The following is an 18,084-nucleotide window of genomic DNA, read 5'->3' on the forward strand; positions in this document are numbered from 1 at the left end:
ATCGATACTGACGGAATTCAACCTCTTAACACTACTCTGAATTCAACTCTGTGGCAGGTTGTTCCTTGAAGACCTTATTCCCTATCCCCCCATCCCCTTCTTCAAATGGTTACTATCTGCTGCTACAAAGAAAATTGTGGCCTGCTTTTCATCTAATTCCGCACCTGTCATTACTCAGAGAAATGGGCATGTGAGATCTTAGTAAAGTATTTTCATCTTAAATATTTTTATGTAAGGAATTATCACTTTAGGTGACACTTGCTACTTAATTTTTATTCATTAAATATTTTATGTAGCAACTAAACAGCTGAATCATAAAATTTTAAACGTTTATATCCAATGACGTTATAAAAATAAATAATTTTTTTAATAACATACACTGCTTTCACAAATTTAACAGTTTTTATAATTGATAAAAGCTCTTTTATAATATATGAAAGCTTTTTTTTTTATTTTAGCATTATATCCATTAACACATTTATTAATAAAATTTTATTTCTTACCTTAGCTTGATCTCTGGATATTCCCACTGTAGCAGCTGTTTTGCTATGCATATCTGTTCCACTACTCTTTTTACCCTGTAAAGTCATCCATCCAAATGCAGTACAACCTGCACAAAGATTATTTTGCTGAATTGAGAAATTATCATTCATATTTAAAATAAATAAAATATATTTATTTATAAATACAGGCAACCCCGCATAACATGGTTTCGCTCTAACACGACTGATAAATTGTGGCAATCCTCGCACAACACAGTACTTATATAACTGTTTCTCTCTAACATGGTTAGAGAATTTTGGTAAACCTCGCATAACAGGGTATTTTTGAGCTTTTGTGTGGGAAAAACCCTGCTATTATGTTGGATGTAATTTTTCATCCAACATACAATTACATCCAAGTTTTAAATTTGGATGTAACTGTATTGTATTTTTATAGTTTTTAAATAAAAGCTCTACAGTGATATTTTTTTATTTATTTTCATCAGCACTAACTATATTTTATTTATTAAATTTTCCATTTCTTTGTGTTCTAAGTATTTGTTCTTTTAAGGCTATCTTTTGCTTCACTAATTTGGATTATCGCTGAATCCGGATGACCTCTCCTCCCAATTACCGTATTTCCCCATGTATAAGACGCACCTTAATTTTGGGGCACGAAATTTGAAAAACAATGTATTATTACATAAAGTTATTGAACTCAAGTTTTATTCATCATAAAATTCATACAACTTCTCATCACTGTCAAAACTTCTATCCATTAGCTTGTCCTCATCTGTGTCTGATGACGAATCACTGTCTTCATATATTGCCCCGTCCTCAATTCCATCTATGGCATTTGAAATGCCACACTTCTTAAATGGCTTGACAATGATCTCGATCTTGATATTATCCCAGGTTCTTTTCACCCAGGTACAAACTTCTCCTATAGTTGGTTTCTTCACTCTTCCTGCTGGTATCAAATTGTCCCCAGAAGACCTCATCTATTGGTTCCATTCGTCTCTCATTCGTCTCTCGCAGCTTTGAAGGGTTTGTTAATGCTGACATCAAGTGGTTGGAGCTGGGATGTCAAGCCTCCAGATATGACGGCAAGTTTTGTTTTTTGCTCTGCAGCAATCTTCTTTGTATTTTTTGTTATGTGTGCCCTGAACTGATCAAGCACCAATAGGGCAGGTTTGCGTAAGAGCCCACCTGATCTCCTGCTCCAAACTTTCTCAAACCAGATCTTCATCCCATCCTGATCCATCCAACCCTTGTCATGAACGTGGACAATCACTCCTCGAGGAATGTCTTCTTTTGGCATTGTTTTGTGATTGAAAATCAGCATAGGAGGCAGCTTGGTTCCGTCGGCACAACAAGCTAGAACAACTGTATATCCACTTGTCTTCACAGTTACAGTTTTCACCCCCTTCTTATCAACAGTTCTGTTACTTGGGACATCAAATTGAAGGGGGACTTTGTCCATATTTGCAATCTGTCCCAACTCAAACTGATGTGTCTTCCGACATTGAATGACAAAACGATGAAATTCAAATGATGGCATCTTTTGGGCAAAGTCTGGTGCGTGTACGCATGCTTAGTCCATTCCGTTTCATGAACCTGAAGCACCAATTGTGTCCTCCTTTGAAATCAGTAACTTCTTTTTCATCAGCAATTCTTCTTGCCTCATGCTGAACCATCTTTGTGGACACAGGAATTCCAATTGTCCTTTGCTCTTCAATCCATATCTTCAATTCCCTTTCTAAATCAGGCCATTTTGCTGACTTGCCTCTCATGGCCTTCTACTGTGGCATTTTCAGTAGGGTTTTTTCTTCCCATAGCCAGTCTAGGATTGTTTTCTCAGTTGGAGGAGGATCAAACTTACGTTCAGCAGCACGATTTCCATTCACTTTTGCAAACTGGATCACTTTTAACTTAAATTCAGCACTGTACGAAAATCTTTTCTGAGCCATTTCTCGGCAGAATGTGGCAAAACGTAACCTAATATACTGGTAACAAGTGCGAAACAATGAGTGCAAAGACAACAAGTGTGAAAAAGCAGGAAATGCAAGTAAAAAAAAACCTACAACCACTGTATAAGATGCACCCAGTTTTTAAACCCCAATTTTTTTGAAAAAAGGTGCGTCTTATACATGGGGAAATACGGTAAATCGGATTAGCGAAGGTTTACTGTATGATATAATTTAGGTATAATATATTTATTATACCCAAGCCTTCTTTTGGTGACTACTTTATTCTTCATACATTATACATCTGCACTACTGACTTTTGTGACTGGGCGTCACATTTTAAAAAATTCTCAAATAATTTTCCCCCAATAAATATCAAAAAGTTCTAAATATGTGTATACTTGAATTCTGGCTATACACTTCATTACATAAAATACAACTATATACTTCATTAACTTTAATTTTGGCCATACACTTCATGATATCAAAGATAATCATATACTATACATAGTCTATCTTTCTTTCTTCTCACATACATACGTATCAGTACCTCTCACTGGAGAATGTCCATTACAACCGCAGCTTACCCAAGTATTACAATATTTTAGCAGTGTACTACTTTCTATCTGTTACCTTTAGCAACACTACTTCCACTCTATTCTTCACCTTCTCTGCCATTAGCCAGTTGTAATTTTTTTCCCCTCCATATATTTTACATGTAAACTAGTCCTCTACACTACTTCAACAAATTACTGTAGGTAACAAATTAAGTCAGTAATTTAATTTGTTACCTACATTTTAATATTTCATCTATTAATATATCAACATGCAGTCCGATAGCATCAGAAGCACCATTTTTGCTTTTGCATATTATAAAATCATAGTACTTTGTTTTGTTTGGTTTTCTTCATTTTCTATTTTGATCTGCTTGCATCAGAAGAAGTGTACGAAACATTATGACTCCAATGGATCATAGTGGTCCCCTAACAAAATTTGCTAAGATGAACCATTTTACTCTATTTTCTTCCCAGCACTGATAACTGTACCCTTCATCTCAGGCCTCACATAAGAATTGCTTATTATTGTACATTATAGCAAAATTTGCACAATGTTCACTGGATTTCTTCCAACTGCTCACCTCTATAACACAAGATGGGAGTTTGTTCGAACAATCAACGACCCTCTGGCTGAAGGCAAATTTCCATATAACTGACCTGCAACCATCCTCAATTTGAATTTATGCTTACTCTCATTCATGTAGTCTGAGCAACAGGAATGATTCTATCAGCATTGAGTTTATGCAATCTTTTCAAGGCTTTAAACACCTCAATCAATCAGATCTCACACATGCCTCATCTCTAGATGCTGCTGCAATTTCCAGAACTAAAGCCATTCCTGATAAGAGCAACCTTTTGTTCTGCTCACCAATTTTGTTGCTCTTCTCTGCACCTGTTCCAACAGATCCACATTCTTACTAAAATGAGGTTTCAAGACAGACCTGTATGCAGTACTTTCTTATCCGTGCTGGAAAAATTCCCGTACATGATTGACAAAATCCTGTGATCTTTCCTGGCAGCCAGTCTGCACCACTCAGATGTACAATTATCCCCTATGTCTTTTTCATTCTCCACTGCCCTTAGTGTGATATGTTAATCAGAGATTTTTACAAAGTACCTTGCATTTGCCAATATTAAACTTTAACTGCCACTTCTCAGTCCATCTGTCTAGATCTTATCTCAGTAGCTTATCCAGATTACTGTGATTAACTACCCTGCTAATGCAAGTATCATCCACTGACATTAAACTTGATATGCCTTCGTCAATATCATTAATAAATATAGAAAAACAAAATAGCGGGGGACTCCACTAATAACATTAGTCCAAGAACAGCAGTGCCTATAACCATTCTGTTTTCTCCCACTCAACCATCCCTTTATCCATACCAGTAAATTTCCCTTAATGCCACACTGCTCCAATTTGTATAGCAGTCTTTTATGTGCATTGCCATCAAAAGCTTTTGTGAAATCTAAGCATATGATAAAATTATTTTTTACATCCAGTTCTTTTGTTACTGTGTCACAGTATCCAATCAGACTGGTCAGACAAGACTGCCCCTTAACAAATCCACACTGTGACTGCAGTATAACTGCATCCCTGTCTAGATGATGCTGCACTACTACTTTAACCATGTGACTAAATTATTTTCTCTGGAATAGAAGCCGAGCTAACAGTTATGTAATTACCCTTGTCTCCCTTTGATCTTCCTTTTTGAATTGGGGATACATTTGCACATCTCCAGTGTATAGGGACCTCCCCTGAATCCAAGTATGCTCTCTTAATCATTATTAGAGATTTGTTTGTCTCTTTTGCTACCTCCTTTAATATAACTGGATAGATAGATCCCATCCACCCCCAGGCACCTTGTTAAAGTTGTAATCAACAATTTCTTTTCCATTTTCTCCTCATTTATCACAAAATCAGTTCTCCACCAGAATATGAATCATTTCTGACATCCCCTATCCCTAAAAAATTCCTCATGTGTGAATGTAGATGCAAAATACCTTTTCAATTTGTCTGCAACATTCTGCACGATGTTGGCATAGTGCAGAATGAACATTTCAACTTGTTATTGTGGAAAAATTTCCTTTCTATTATATATATTTAACTTAGGAGAAACACAAATAGTACTGAATTAGAGAAAGAGAGGGATAACAAAGTAGTGTGCAGGGGCTATTTCAGAAGTTTTCTGTATTCAAGTGCAAAGTCTCTTGTGATTGTAACAAGAAAAAAATATAAAATAAATAACAAAAAAGCAGAATTTAAAGTCTTCAAATTTCAAAGGTTCTCATTTGCCAAGAATAGAATTATTCCTTATTTTTCCTTTGCCTTTTCCAGAATTATGTGTATACTTGCACTAAAGTATGTGCGTGTAATAAATGTGAATTATGTATGGATATTCAGCAGATCACCACTAAAAGTATTCATGCAAGTTATGCTGAACAATACATAACATAATAGCTTTTAACACCAGTTAAGTGGCCCTATTGGGTGCCATGTATTGTTTCCCATGGCATTTGATATTGAGACATTATATGGTCATTGATACATTAGGCAAATTCTAAGCACTTTAATAAATACTGGCAGCTATGCCAGTATTTATTCACATGTTTTATCTTTCAGAAAGTTAAAGATTTTGTAATTTTTATCAGAAAAAGCAAGACTAAAACATGAGAATTTTTCAAAATTCAGACTTTGAACTTGTTTAATAGTTCTAGGCCCACCTTAACTCTAAATTACTATTATTCATAGTCTCAATAGTTAAAATTATAAAAAAAATCAACTTAATAAAATGTTCATAATATAAATTTTTATAGCTGCAGACATGGTCAGCATTTTATAATGTAGATTTATTTCTCACTGTTTTTTGTTTTGTTTTTTTTTGTTTGTTTGTTCTGGAGAACTAAGTATAAATAATTATATTTATAACAGCAATAGTTGTTTAAAATAAAAATTAAATAAAACATTTATATCTCCAATTTATATTTTCGAATTTTGTATCTAATAGTAAGTAACAATAGGGATTATTTTTTTCTTGAGTAATGTGCACTACTATAAGCACTATTAAAAGTAAAAATCTTAAGCCTATTTTTTTATTATTATTTTTTTTACGTAAACCCCAAACACGCGGTATTAGAACCTATAGTACTTAGTACCGTGCTTGGGTTAAGGAGAAGTATGGGGGGGAGGGGGATGCCGGAAACTTTGCTCTAGAGACTAAACATGGGTTTCACCACTTCAAGCCTCCAATAAGCAAAGTGGCGGTATTTCACCGGTTGATGAAAGTCATCTACCACCTAATTTTATTTTAATCAAACTAATATTTATCACAGAATTCCAATTTTAGAAAACTGTAATGTGGCTGTGAACAAAGATTTTTTAAAAGGAAATTTTTTCTAGTCAGTACAACTATATGCAATGTTAAAAGAAAATATGTTAATCATGAAATGATTATCATTTTTTATATAACCTAAGTGATTGCTTCTACTCATCACAGCATTTTAATTTTAGAAAATTATAATGTGGCTGTGAATAGAGATTTTTTATTCAAATTTTTCCCTGTTAGTACAGCTATATGCATTCTTAACAGCCCAGTGGAAACATGGGAGGGAATGGATCAACCGATCACATACAGTTCGTCATATCTAAATTGTAAACACTTAGACAAAGCTTTTAATGATTTTTAAGAACTCTGTTTTTATCCTTTTACTGCAGAAGAAATGTATTAGTTTTCTTCTAGTTTTTAAAAGTTTTTAAATATTAAATTCATTAAAGTTTTCTTTTCATTACATGAGGAAAGATTCATTAAATTTTCATGGCCCACATTTCTCCCTACAAACCTCTGTTTTTAATACTGTTGCTTATCACTAATATGCAATTAGTTCTAAAATTTAATCATTAATAAACATAATACAATAATACAAATCACTGTGACACTCAAACAGATTCAGAATCAGTACCATGTAATCCTCCAAAGTATGCATCCCCCAAAATAGCAGCTATCCAAAGTTCTTGAGAATCAACATCTGCTCCAACAAAATGGTATCCAGGAGGTGCTTGAATCATGGCTTTAAGTTCACTCCCCACACGATCTTCCTGAAAAACAGGAATTACGAATATATGTAAAGTCTGCCTTTGCGGTAAAGAGAAGTCAGCTATAAACATAATTCTCTTCTTGACTGAGGAATCAATCTGAATCCAGTAAGCTTTTAATGAAATTAACTATTAAGAACCTCCTCAACCTGCAAGTGAGGTATGCAACTCCATTTTTTTTGGATGGAGGATTTTTTTTTTTTCACAAAACCGCCGTGTTGGGACACAGTGGTCAACAAAGTTAACTTACAATACCTTTCAAGAAAAGTTTTTGTCTCAAATTCTCCATTAAAAATTCAAGAAATCTCCATCAAATAGAGTAAAAGTAACATTTGAAACTAATACTTACACATACTTAAGTGATTAAGTTTGCATGCATACCCCCACACAATACATTAGGACCTCTAGCTATAGTTGCCCACTTAGAACTGCAGCTGCTGAACTTATAATAAACATGATCAGACACATCTATTGTACTTATGCATATTTATGTACAGATATACTACCTGTGCCCCTGTCAATAGGTGCACTAGGAGTACGTCTATGGCCCCAAAAAGTTTAAATATACATCCAAACACAGGTAGTTCTTGACTTTACGAGTTAATTCGTTCCTAGCATGACTTGTAAAGTGAAAATGAGTAAAGCAGGAATTCTTTCCCATAGACGTAATGTTAAAAACTGTGGCTATGTTCTCAACAATTAAATTTTACCACAGTAATGTTAAATAAAGGTCAATAAAACAACAGTTAATACTTAAACAATGATTTATTTCTGAAGGAAAGAATGCACAGCCTTTAAAATCAAGCAAATTATAATAATAAAGAAATTATTTATGTCATTCAAACGTTAAAGAATGCTTATTTTTCATCATCGTTGACTGATGATGAAGAATAATGAGATCATGTTTGCTTATGATTTCATATTTTGTTTCCAATGTTATTCCTCTTTGATGTTTCTTTTTATTAATATCACGCCCCATAGTATTACTTCACTTTGGCATACTGTACAGTATTAATAAGCAGGTTAAATTTGAAATAAGACAAGACAGCGAAAATGAAGAGCAACACAACCACTCTTTGTAATGCCAGCGGGTAACTGCTTTTTGTTATGCGAGTCAGTGAAATGCTCTCATTTGTTGGAACAAACAAATGAATACACTGTAGTACATGTAGTTATACAATAATACAATACAATGCTAAGCGCGTGGCTTGAAATAAGTATTTATGAATGTTTAGCAGCTATTGCAATTTAATGTTCATATTTTCGATATTTGAAAACAAGAACTCTTAAACCAAGGAACTCGTAAAGCGGGAACTACCTGTACATAAAAGTTTTTAGCAATAGGAACCCCCAAATAATCTAAATTTACTACTGAGTGTGAGTGATTTTGACTGAAGCACAAACAATGCACAAATCTTAGAATACTCTTTATTTATAAGAGTACAAAATAACTAACCTTAATTCCCACACTGAACACAATTCAAATACAACTTCAAAAAGAAAAACAAACATCAAAGGGTGACACGAGTAATTACAGATTTGTTAGCTTAGCTTCTGTTCCAGGAAAAATAATGGAGTCACTCTCCCAGCTAACCAGCTCATTGTTATAGTAATTTGCATTAATTATCTCTTGATTACTTCCTCCCTATTATTCCATTTAAAAGCTACTCCTATGCTAGTGTTTTCTAATGAGCATTATTCAGAAAGTAGCCATAATTAATTCAATGTTTCTTCTGCTGACCTTCTAACGTAAGGAAGTTATTTAAATTCTGCAACTGAAATGACAATTTGGTTGCATAAAGTCAGCCAAAGAGCTGAGAACTTTCTGCTCTGTTGTGATTAGAAAATTCTTTAGATCCTTCTGGGATTGCTCTGGTCTTTAAAATTTACAAACGTAGGAGGGAAAAATTGTTTAGAGCTTCTTCTGTGGGTTGAAACCAGGAAACATCTGATTACAAAACTCAGCTGAAACCATCACTGAGAAATCCAAGAGAAATATAAGAATCATTAACTTGAAAAATTTTTAATTTGGCTGTGTGAAGAAAAATGAAGTTCCCAATTTTTCTGTATGCTAAATACTTACATAGGCATTGCTTGCAGTCAGCCAGGTTGGTTCCACTGCCCTTCGTGTCACTGTTCCTGCTGTGACGAGGCGAGGAAGAATGGCACCATACAAACAATCTTCATCATAAGAACTATTACTAATAAAAAAATTTGCAAAATAATGAGCAAATAAGCAACATTCTTAAATATCCTTCAGTCATAATTACCAATTCAGATTCCAAAAAAAAGAAGAGCAACAAATAGTTCAAATAAAAATGAATTACATCTAAAATAATATTGACTATATTTATTTAATATATATGGTAGAAAATTTATCCATCTGTCTGTTCCATTATCTAAAATAATGTTTTTGTTTGTATATCACGATAGCCACACAGGATCAGAAGAGTTTACAAGATATAGAGAAGAATATTACCACATTTCATATCACGTGGACTTGAAAATGTGCCATGGGTAACTATGTACTTGCACCTGACCAACAGGCTACAAGTTATGCCACTCAAGACTCTGCAGGAGACAATACAAGCTGACTTCTCTAATTTCATCTCGAGAAAAGTTAAGGCTATGTTAGGATATAAAATATTTGCTCCCAAAAGTGTTTTGAACCCCCCATACCAGATCACTATAGTAGATAGAAAATCAGTAGGGAAAGGTTCTCTCCCAGAAGTGACCCTCTCCCTGGACCCAATGATGATCTCATTGACAAAGGGAAAGTGTGTTTGGTGGGATGTGGTTGACCTGAGATAGTCTGGTATTAATGTCCCTGAGGAAGCAGGTTTTGAAAACACTTAGGCTCCTGACTATCCCTGACTTGACTGTTGTACATTAGTTGGACTTGAAGTTCAGTACAGTGCCAGTATCTGTAGATGATGGGAATGATCTGGTTATTTTCAGTCTTCAGGTATGCCCAAGAAGATAAGAGCAGCTGAAGGATGAAAATTGTTTTGGTGTGAGATATTAAGCAATGCATGGAACTTAAAAGGTTTCACTGACCTGCACCAAATAACCAGAATGTCCATATCAAGTCACCTATACATCTAAACTGTGGCACATAATTATGTGGCTAATACATATAAAAATGAACTAGCACAGAGTACCCAATTCAAAATCTGATGAGATAAAGATATCTATCAGGAGGGGGGGCAGAGGATTACCCATATTAAGTACTTCCTCCAAAATAAAATTTGCTCCTTGAAACCAAAAAATTGCTCAGCTGAGAGATCTCTTAGCTCCCTGCTGTCTCGGAATGAAAATGGTATAGGCTGGCTGGTGTGTACCTACCACCTTATACCATTTTCATTCCCAGACATCAGGGAGCTGAGCGATCTCTGAACATACTTTGGATAATAAGTAATCTTAATGGGCACAGAGTTTCACTCCAAAATAAGAACAATACACATTTTTTACCAATTTAAATTCTACCAATTCTGAAATCCCATCCTGTTTTAATATCAAGGCTCACACTGAGAGTTTGCTGTGTCTGGCTTAATTAGTGCCAAATTTAATCCTGGATACAAACTGGCCTTGTTACTGATAGTGTTTTGTCATCCTTACTTCTCGAGACACTATTTTACTCTGCAATATTCGAAGAATATCCAGTAGATCATAGTAGTTGACATCTTTCCGAAGAATTTCTTAGTGAGTTCTGACATCAAGTTGATGTTTGTCAGTGTTCTTCCGGATGAAACCTTAGCAATACTTTTAGGATTTACTGAAATCTCAGATGATTATCTGTATTTCCCTTTTAATGGAGGGATGTACCAACATACAAGTGGCCTTGATATAAAACCCTTTCTCATAACAGAAGCATTCTTGGGCAGTCTTGAAAAACAGACTCTACTGAAATAATCTCACTAAAATTTGATTTGGTTATATAAATAAAATTATTTATTAAAATTATTCATATAATAATAAAAATATTCATTAAAGGCTTGGTCTGCATGTCAAGCATGCATTGAGCAAAGGAAAAGCCTTCCCAGATGTCACTTTGAAACAAATTTATGCTTGGATAGACCCATAAAACTGAACTTATGTCCAGTGCTAGTGGGTTCAGCCACATATCTTTCTTAAATGTAATCTACAACATATCTAATTATACAGGCAGTTCCCGCTTTGAGTTCCTGGGTTTATGAGTTTTTTTTTTTTTCAAATATCAAGTATCAACAAAATTGAAAATATGAACATTAATTGCAAAAAAAAAAAAAAAAAAAGAATGTTGAACATTCATAAATACCGCAATACAGCATATCCCACTTTGCAATATTAATCCATTCCAGAGACACTGTATTGTGAAAATATCGTAATGTGAAACCAATAACACATTGTTTTTTGGCAATTCATTTCACGACCTCGGAAGTTGAAATTTTCGCTATGTAACTCTCTAAAAGGTCATTTTTATAATGTAAATTGTATTAGTTACCAATTCAAATCATTAAAATGCACTACACTTTCATCATTATCATATGTTCTGTTATAAGAACCAATTTTGAATGGCTTTGTGATATTTTTCTAAAGCACATTTTGGAGGTTACGACCATAAAACAAAAACAATTTGCACTTTCCGGTTTATTGGGCTTTTCTGTTACCGCAATCAATTATAAATGGGTAGTATACTCCATGTTATTGCATTTTAGAAAATACAGATAGCTGGAATTGTGGTTTTTTACATTGGTGAAACGTGATTCTCCTTTACTGAAATCTTCAATCATATAAAAAACATAAATAAATTTTCAGGATCTTCTCTTCATTCTTTTTTTTTTTTAAGCTTCGTAAACTTGTTACTCTGCGCAAATCATGTTAGTTGCAATTTATGTGTTTTGTTAAAAAAATGCTTATGCATGCTATTGAAATTTATAAAGAAAAGAGAAGATTATCTTGGAAATAAATGCCTCTAAGCATTTCTAAAGAAGACGACTCCTTGTGCAACAAACTAACGAGTGTAGAGCCAATAATGAGTGATAAGAGAGTGTGCATTTAGTCGATGATGAAGAATAAACATTCTTAAACATTTGCAAGTCATAATAAATAATTTCTCTATTATTATAATTTGCTTGATTTTACAGGCAACATTTTCATTTCTTTGGATAAATCAATCATTGTTTAAACATAAACTAATTAGCTAACTAATTTCATTGTTGATAACGTAACCCCTATTTTTAACATTAGATCTATGGGAAATAAATTCCCACTTTACAAGCACGCACTAGGAACGAATTAACTCGTAAAGTCAGGAACTACCTGTACCAATTTCTTTACTAGGAAATTCAAAAATAGTATTTTTATTCAAGCCAATAAATAATATCTCCTTGACAAGAATAGAGACTCCCAAATGAATCCACACTGGTTTAGCATCTTTGGACATATCTTTCATATGCATCCATTCACAGGAATCAATATTTCATTGATCTAAAAGAGAGGGGAGATGTCTACCAAATGGCTCTTACTAACTTGTCCTGATTCTTTCTTGATTCTCCAGGTTGATACAGTAGTCATCTATATCACTGTTACCTGCTGGAGACAGCATTCAACAATCTTATTTTGAGATACAGGTAGAAGTGCCCTATCACATTCACAATCAGGTTAATGGCACTTTACATCTGTTCTACATTAGAGACAAAGTGAAATTGGTAATTCCTGTTCATACAGAATCCATCAACTATTGCTTGTAACTATTAAATTAATTTGACAACAATCTGTCTGGGAAAATTACTACTCTATGTAAAGCTTTACTTCAAATTTTAATTGGTATTAATTAAAAAATTGTAAAACTTTTAGTAACTTTTCTCTGCTGTAAGATACTTTTTATTAGATAAATTTTCTTTGATTTAAGTTCTTATTCCTTATTACACTTTCCTTATGCTATACTTTTACACACCTGTTTAAATTGAATTACTGGCATTCTGTATCATGTTTTTCAGTTGGCACTATGTGATACTGCACTCTGATTACAGCAACAACATAAAGAAAGATTAAATACTGAATATCTTACAGTCACTTGGAGAACACAAACTTGCAATTATTTCCACTATCACAAGGGTTAACAAATGATTGCTCTCTTGACACCAAAATGCAACATATGTTCCTTGCTATTATCATTAGCTTCTCTGATATAAATTTGCTATTTTTTTCTTTTTGAAACAGGTTGAATAACATTTAATAATAAAAACTACTTACCTAATGATAGAAGAAGACAGTTCTTCTTTATTTAGCCAAACTACCATCTGAGACCTAATAAAATACTAAAATTAAGATGTGCAAAGTTAAACATTTAATTAAAAATTGATATTTTATTAAATGCCAATAAAATTTAAATCAGTATCAGAAATGACACCAAGTTACACAACATGCAAGCTGTAACACTCAATAGAAAAATACCCAATGAATACTAGTATGTAACCAACATTATCTAAACACCTTATAATCAATTGTCATTATTACAATTCAATTCTATTATTACTAATGGGTGCACTATATATTACAAACAATCTTCTTGGCTGTCAGTCTTCCATTCACTATTTTCATCAAGCTATCCTATTTCCCATTAGATCTTTAGCTGTAGCCAGAGTTACATTCTTTTAATGCCTACTTAACATCAATGATCCAATTTCCTCTCGGTCTGGGTCTATTTTTACTTCAAAAATCTGTTTAGCTAATCTGCCCTTCCTTATCCTTTCTACAAGCCCATGCCACCTTAAGTTCACATTACTTACCTTTGATCAGATATTTGTTACACCCATTTTTTCTTATTCCTTATTTACTCATTCATAACACAGTTTAGCTATTGCTTCGATCTGTTAGTTCCGTTTATTTTTCTTAAAATATTAATTTCTGAAAGTTCAAATTTTTGATCAATCTTATTATTCTTACCTACTTCACAGCTCTATAGGTAAAAACACAAGTAACCTATCATAATGTGAGTAACTTTTTTAAATGCCACCACACATGTGGAGTTCGGCCAATACTCAATTTTAAAATAGTGAACCGCAGCCATTTTTCCATATTTCTTATTCATTACTTTCCCACTGATTACCACAACTACATGGCCTCTAAATGCAATGTATCATTTTCATATTACTAGCAGTTGTTTTTTTTTTTTTTTTTTAATACAATTTCTGATGAAGGTAAGTTTTTTGGCCATTTTTAAACCTCAACTTTAAAAGCAAATAGTGCAAAAATAAACAAATATTTCTCATTGAATTTTTTCCTGTTAGTAAAAAAATAGTAGACTTTCACTTCTAATCTGCACTTCTTCAGTCAGAATATCTGCAGCTTAAAGAACTGTCTGATCTTGAAAATCTAGCTTCCATAACTGTTGCCTTACTGAAACCTGGACTTGATGAAGATACTTTGGACATTATTTCTGCTGGTAATGCTGGTTATAAATTTTATGTGAATAGCAGAACAGTTAAAAAGGGGACAGGGTTAAGGTATTAATAAAAGAGAGCTTTGTTGTATCAAAATTTTTATGCTCTCAATCTCCCATTTTTGAAGCCCTACTAATGGAATGCCATCTGGGGACTTTTTTAGTTTAAATGTTGTGAGAGTACATGTTCCGTCCAGCTCAGAAGAATAGGTCTTTATAGATTTGATTGTCTGGCTCAATCAACATCTTAATCTGAAAATTAGCACTACTATTTTTGGTGACTTTAATCTTCTTTTTCCTTCCTATGATGAATTATATTCACAAATGCTTCAATATTTCAGTGCTCTTAATTTATTCCAAATTGTTAACCTTCCTACCAGACATGCTTGTCACTATTATTAATGCTCATAATCCTAAACTATTAAAAGACTAGCAGCCTACTGCCATATCCATCTTACTGCTTAAATCGTTTCAATTTAAATAGCAGAAAAAAGGCATTTCCACCATCACTAATCTTTCAGAAACTACTTTTCTTGCACCTGATGCTATTAACTGCAAGGGTCAACTGACCTGGTTTACCTTGATTTATCATCTGCATCTGATGCTGTTCACCTGTCAGTGCTTCTGTACCTACTGTAAAAAATTTATGGCGTACAATGGAACTGGCTCATTTTCATTCAATGATCTTTCTCCACAGAACCTTCTATTAGTTTCATGATTCCTTGCTAATTAAAAAAATGCCTCTCATTGCTTATGTTGATGATATTAGCTGATATTGGCTGATGAGGCTACTGTACTAGAAGTTTTTTGGGAGCAGCTAAGCAGAACTTTATTTTTTATAATTCCCTGATTAATTTGGGAATTTGTTCTTTACTTGGCCCTTGTAATTGCTTAAAAAACCAGTCAATTTCTGCTGCCATCATATTGTATTGATAAGAACATTTCAGTTTTGCTGCCATTGTTTTAGTATTGATATAGGTGACACTGAGCAGTGTAATCAGTATTAGAAGAGGCTTATAAACTATAAAGCAATATAGACAGGTTTCTATAACTTAACTATATCATGTAGTACATAATGTAGAACATTAATAATCGCAGAGATTTTGTACTGGTGATTAGTGTGAATATAGCATTGCATAACTAGTAGTATAGTGCATACTAGTGGAATTGTAGGTTTTAATTGTTGTAAACAAGTAGCTCATAGGCTCTAATCACATAGGTTGGCATTTTTTTTTTGTTTTAGCTAAAGTGAATACAAATAATGTAAACTTGATAGCATAATACACATAACATAAGTTTTACAGTGTAATATGTATTATTGCATTTAGGTATCTATCAGTTTAGTGTATTATCCTCAGATTAAATTGAATTTAAATGGAAATTATGCCTCAGACTAGAGCAGCAAAGCAACGGGCACAAAGTATTGGAAGTGGTGTAGCTCGGGGAGAACCAAAGGGGCGGTTCTCCTATGAATCATGGTCTAACGAAATGTACTTGTGTGATGTTTGCAGACCATCTGGAATGACACAATGGAGCCAAGTGAATGTCTTCTGTGCATGTTTCGTGAAAAAAGTATGAGAATATTAGGTGTAAACTCAGCATTCTGATGGCCTTTTATAAGAGTTTGAAGAACAGAGTAAATGCCCTTGAAGTGATTAAAATGAAGAGCCGTGCCAGAGCCCTCACTTGTGCGTCAGGCAATGCAGAGGCAGAATCCACTGGTCCTAAAGGAGGTAGTAACTGTTGGTGACTATTTTCAGAGAAATATGATATGCTGTTCAAAAATGGTAAGTGGAACATGATCATTTTGTTCTTTTCAATCTTTCTGAAACTCAATCCTGTCATATATCTTGCAAAAAAGGTTTCTTGTTCCTATGCTTATCTTCAATGATATTAGATTTCTATACGAGATCATATATTTCTATTAGGGATTACCCATGACTTCTAATCTATTTTGGAATAAGTACATCACAAATATTGCTTCCTCTGCATCTAAAAAACTTTTGGTTTTCTCTTTGCTCTCAGCATTACTTTTCTTTCAAACAGCTGCTCACTTTGTACAAATTGCAAATCCACCCTACCATGGAATATTGTCCCACATTTGAGGCAGTACCCCCAAAATCTCTCTCTCTCAAGCTTTTAGATTCCATTCAAATGAGGGTAGTTAGGTTAATTAATGACCCATCTCTAAAAAAGTCTTTCCACTCTCTGTCTCATAGACATTGTTTCTGCTGTATGCCTTTTCTATAGATCTTTCCATGGGCACTGTTCATCCAAATTGGCTTCTATAATTCCTGTTCTCTCTTCCAACCAGTTCGAGACACATGCTGCAACCAGTCAGCATCCTTTTAGTGTCCAACTTGAAACTCACAGAACCAACTTTTCTTCTTCCTTATTTATTCCTTCAACTTCTTTGAAGTCTAATGTCAACAAGTATCTTTTTTCATCTTTTGAACCTTCAACCCATGCATGGTACTAAGTACTATAGGTTCTAATACCTCTCATGCTTGGGGTTGGCTGAGGAATGGCAGTTTAAATTTAACATTGCATTTATCAAAGTGCTACACAGGTTAGCAGCAATCCCAGATCAATGTAACCACTGTGTGATATTACACTGAGGGCAGCGGAAAATGAAAAAGTAATGTGCATAATTGTGCAGTCAGATATGAAGTTCCCTGAGCAATGCAGACAGGACAGTTCACTGAGTTTTGTCTATGATATATAAGAACTTTGTTAGCAGGGGGAAGGTGATTATCCCATTGCATAAGGAAATGGTTAGGTTGCATCTTGAGTACGGTATACAGGCCTGGAGGCTTCATTTTAGGAAAGATGCAGATCTCCTGGAACAGGTGCAGGAAAGGGCAATGAGACTGGTGAGGGGGAACAAAGGGATGCCCTTACCAAGATGTGTTCAGTTCTGAAAATTTCAGCATCTTGTAATCAAACCTCTTTGCATTTATACTGCAACCACCCTTCCTTAATTGAAATTGAGGAACGATGATTGCAGGACAGATGTGAGAAGGTTTGCTTTCAGCCAGCAGGTGGTTGACTGTGGGAACAAACTTCCATCTGGTGTTGTGAAAGTGGGCAGTTTTATTAAATTCAAGGAAGAACTAGACAAATTATTGGGGTGGGGGTTGGATAAATGATGTGGGAGGGTTATTTTTCCCTCTTATGGCTGATGCTTTATAAGCTTGCTTCCTTACATCATATGCTGGTCGGTTGTTAGAAGTTTCATGGTGCATCAGCATCTAATGCTATTGTGCACCAAGTCTAAAGATATAAAATATAAAAATATGCAAAAATATAAAATAATATATCTGATTAATATATTATAAACAAATGTATGACATAAAAACAGTAATAACATATTAAAAAATTAAAGTAATCTAAATAAAACTATATAGATTAATCAGTTGTAAATACCTGAATACATCTGTCATTGTCCGATAAAATCTGCCTGAGTGTATAAGGCTGAGACAGATAGGTAAAACATAACAGCATTCATTACAAAAAGACGTACATTCTACTAAAATGTCACAAATAGTTAAAACTGCTT

General features: G+C 33.9%; 1 protein-coding gene across 1 annotated transcript in view; it reads right to left on the bottom strand.

Moving 5' to 3' along the window:
• The window catches only part of PolG1 (DNA polymerase gamma, catalytic subunit tam), a 117,551-nt gene that overhangs the window by 32,651 nt on the left and 66,816 nt on the right, over positions 1-18,084 (bottom strand). The window contains exons 15-18 of the mRNA XM_090376447.1: positions 13,337-13,390; positions 9,183-9,300; positions 6,967-7,102; positions 504-610 (exon numbers count right to left, since the gene is read on the bottom strand). Of these exons, the coding sequence (XP_090232573.1) occupies positions 504-610; positions 6,967-7,102; positions 9,183-9,300; positions 13,337-13,390 (415 nt within the window). The remainder of the gene's footprint in view (positions 1-503; positions 611-6,966; positions 7,103-9,182; positions 9,301-13,336; positions 13,391-18,084) is intronic.

Source organism: Mastigoproctus giganteus, chromosome 6 (assembly GCF_048544385.1).
Source record: "Mastigoproctus giganteus isolate SK-2022 chromosome 6, ASM4854438v1, whole genome shotgun sequence".
In the NCBI taxonomy this organism is placed as follows: domain Eukaryota; kingdom Metazoa; phylum Arthropoda; class Arachnida; order Uropygi; family Thelyphonidae; genus Mastigoproctus; species Mastigoproctus giganteus.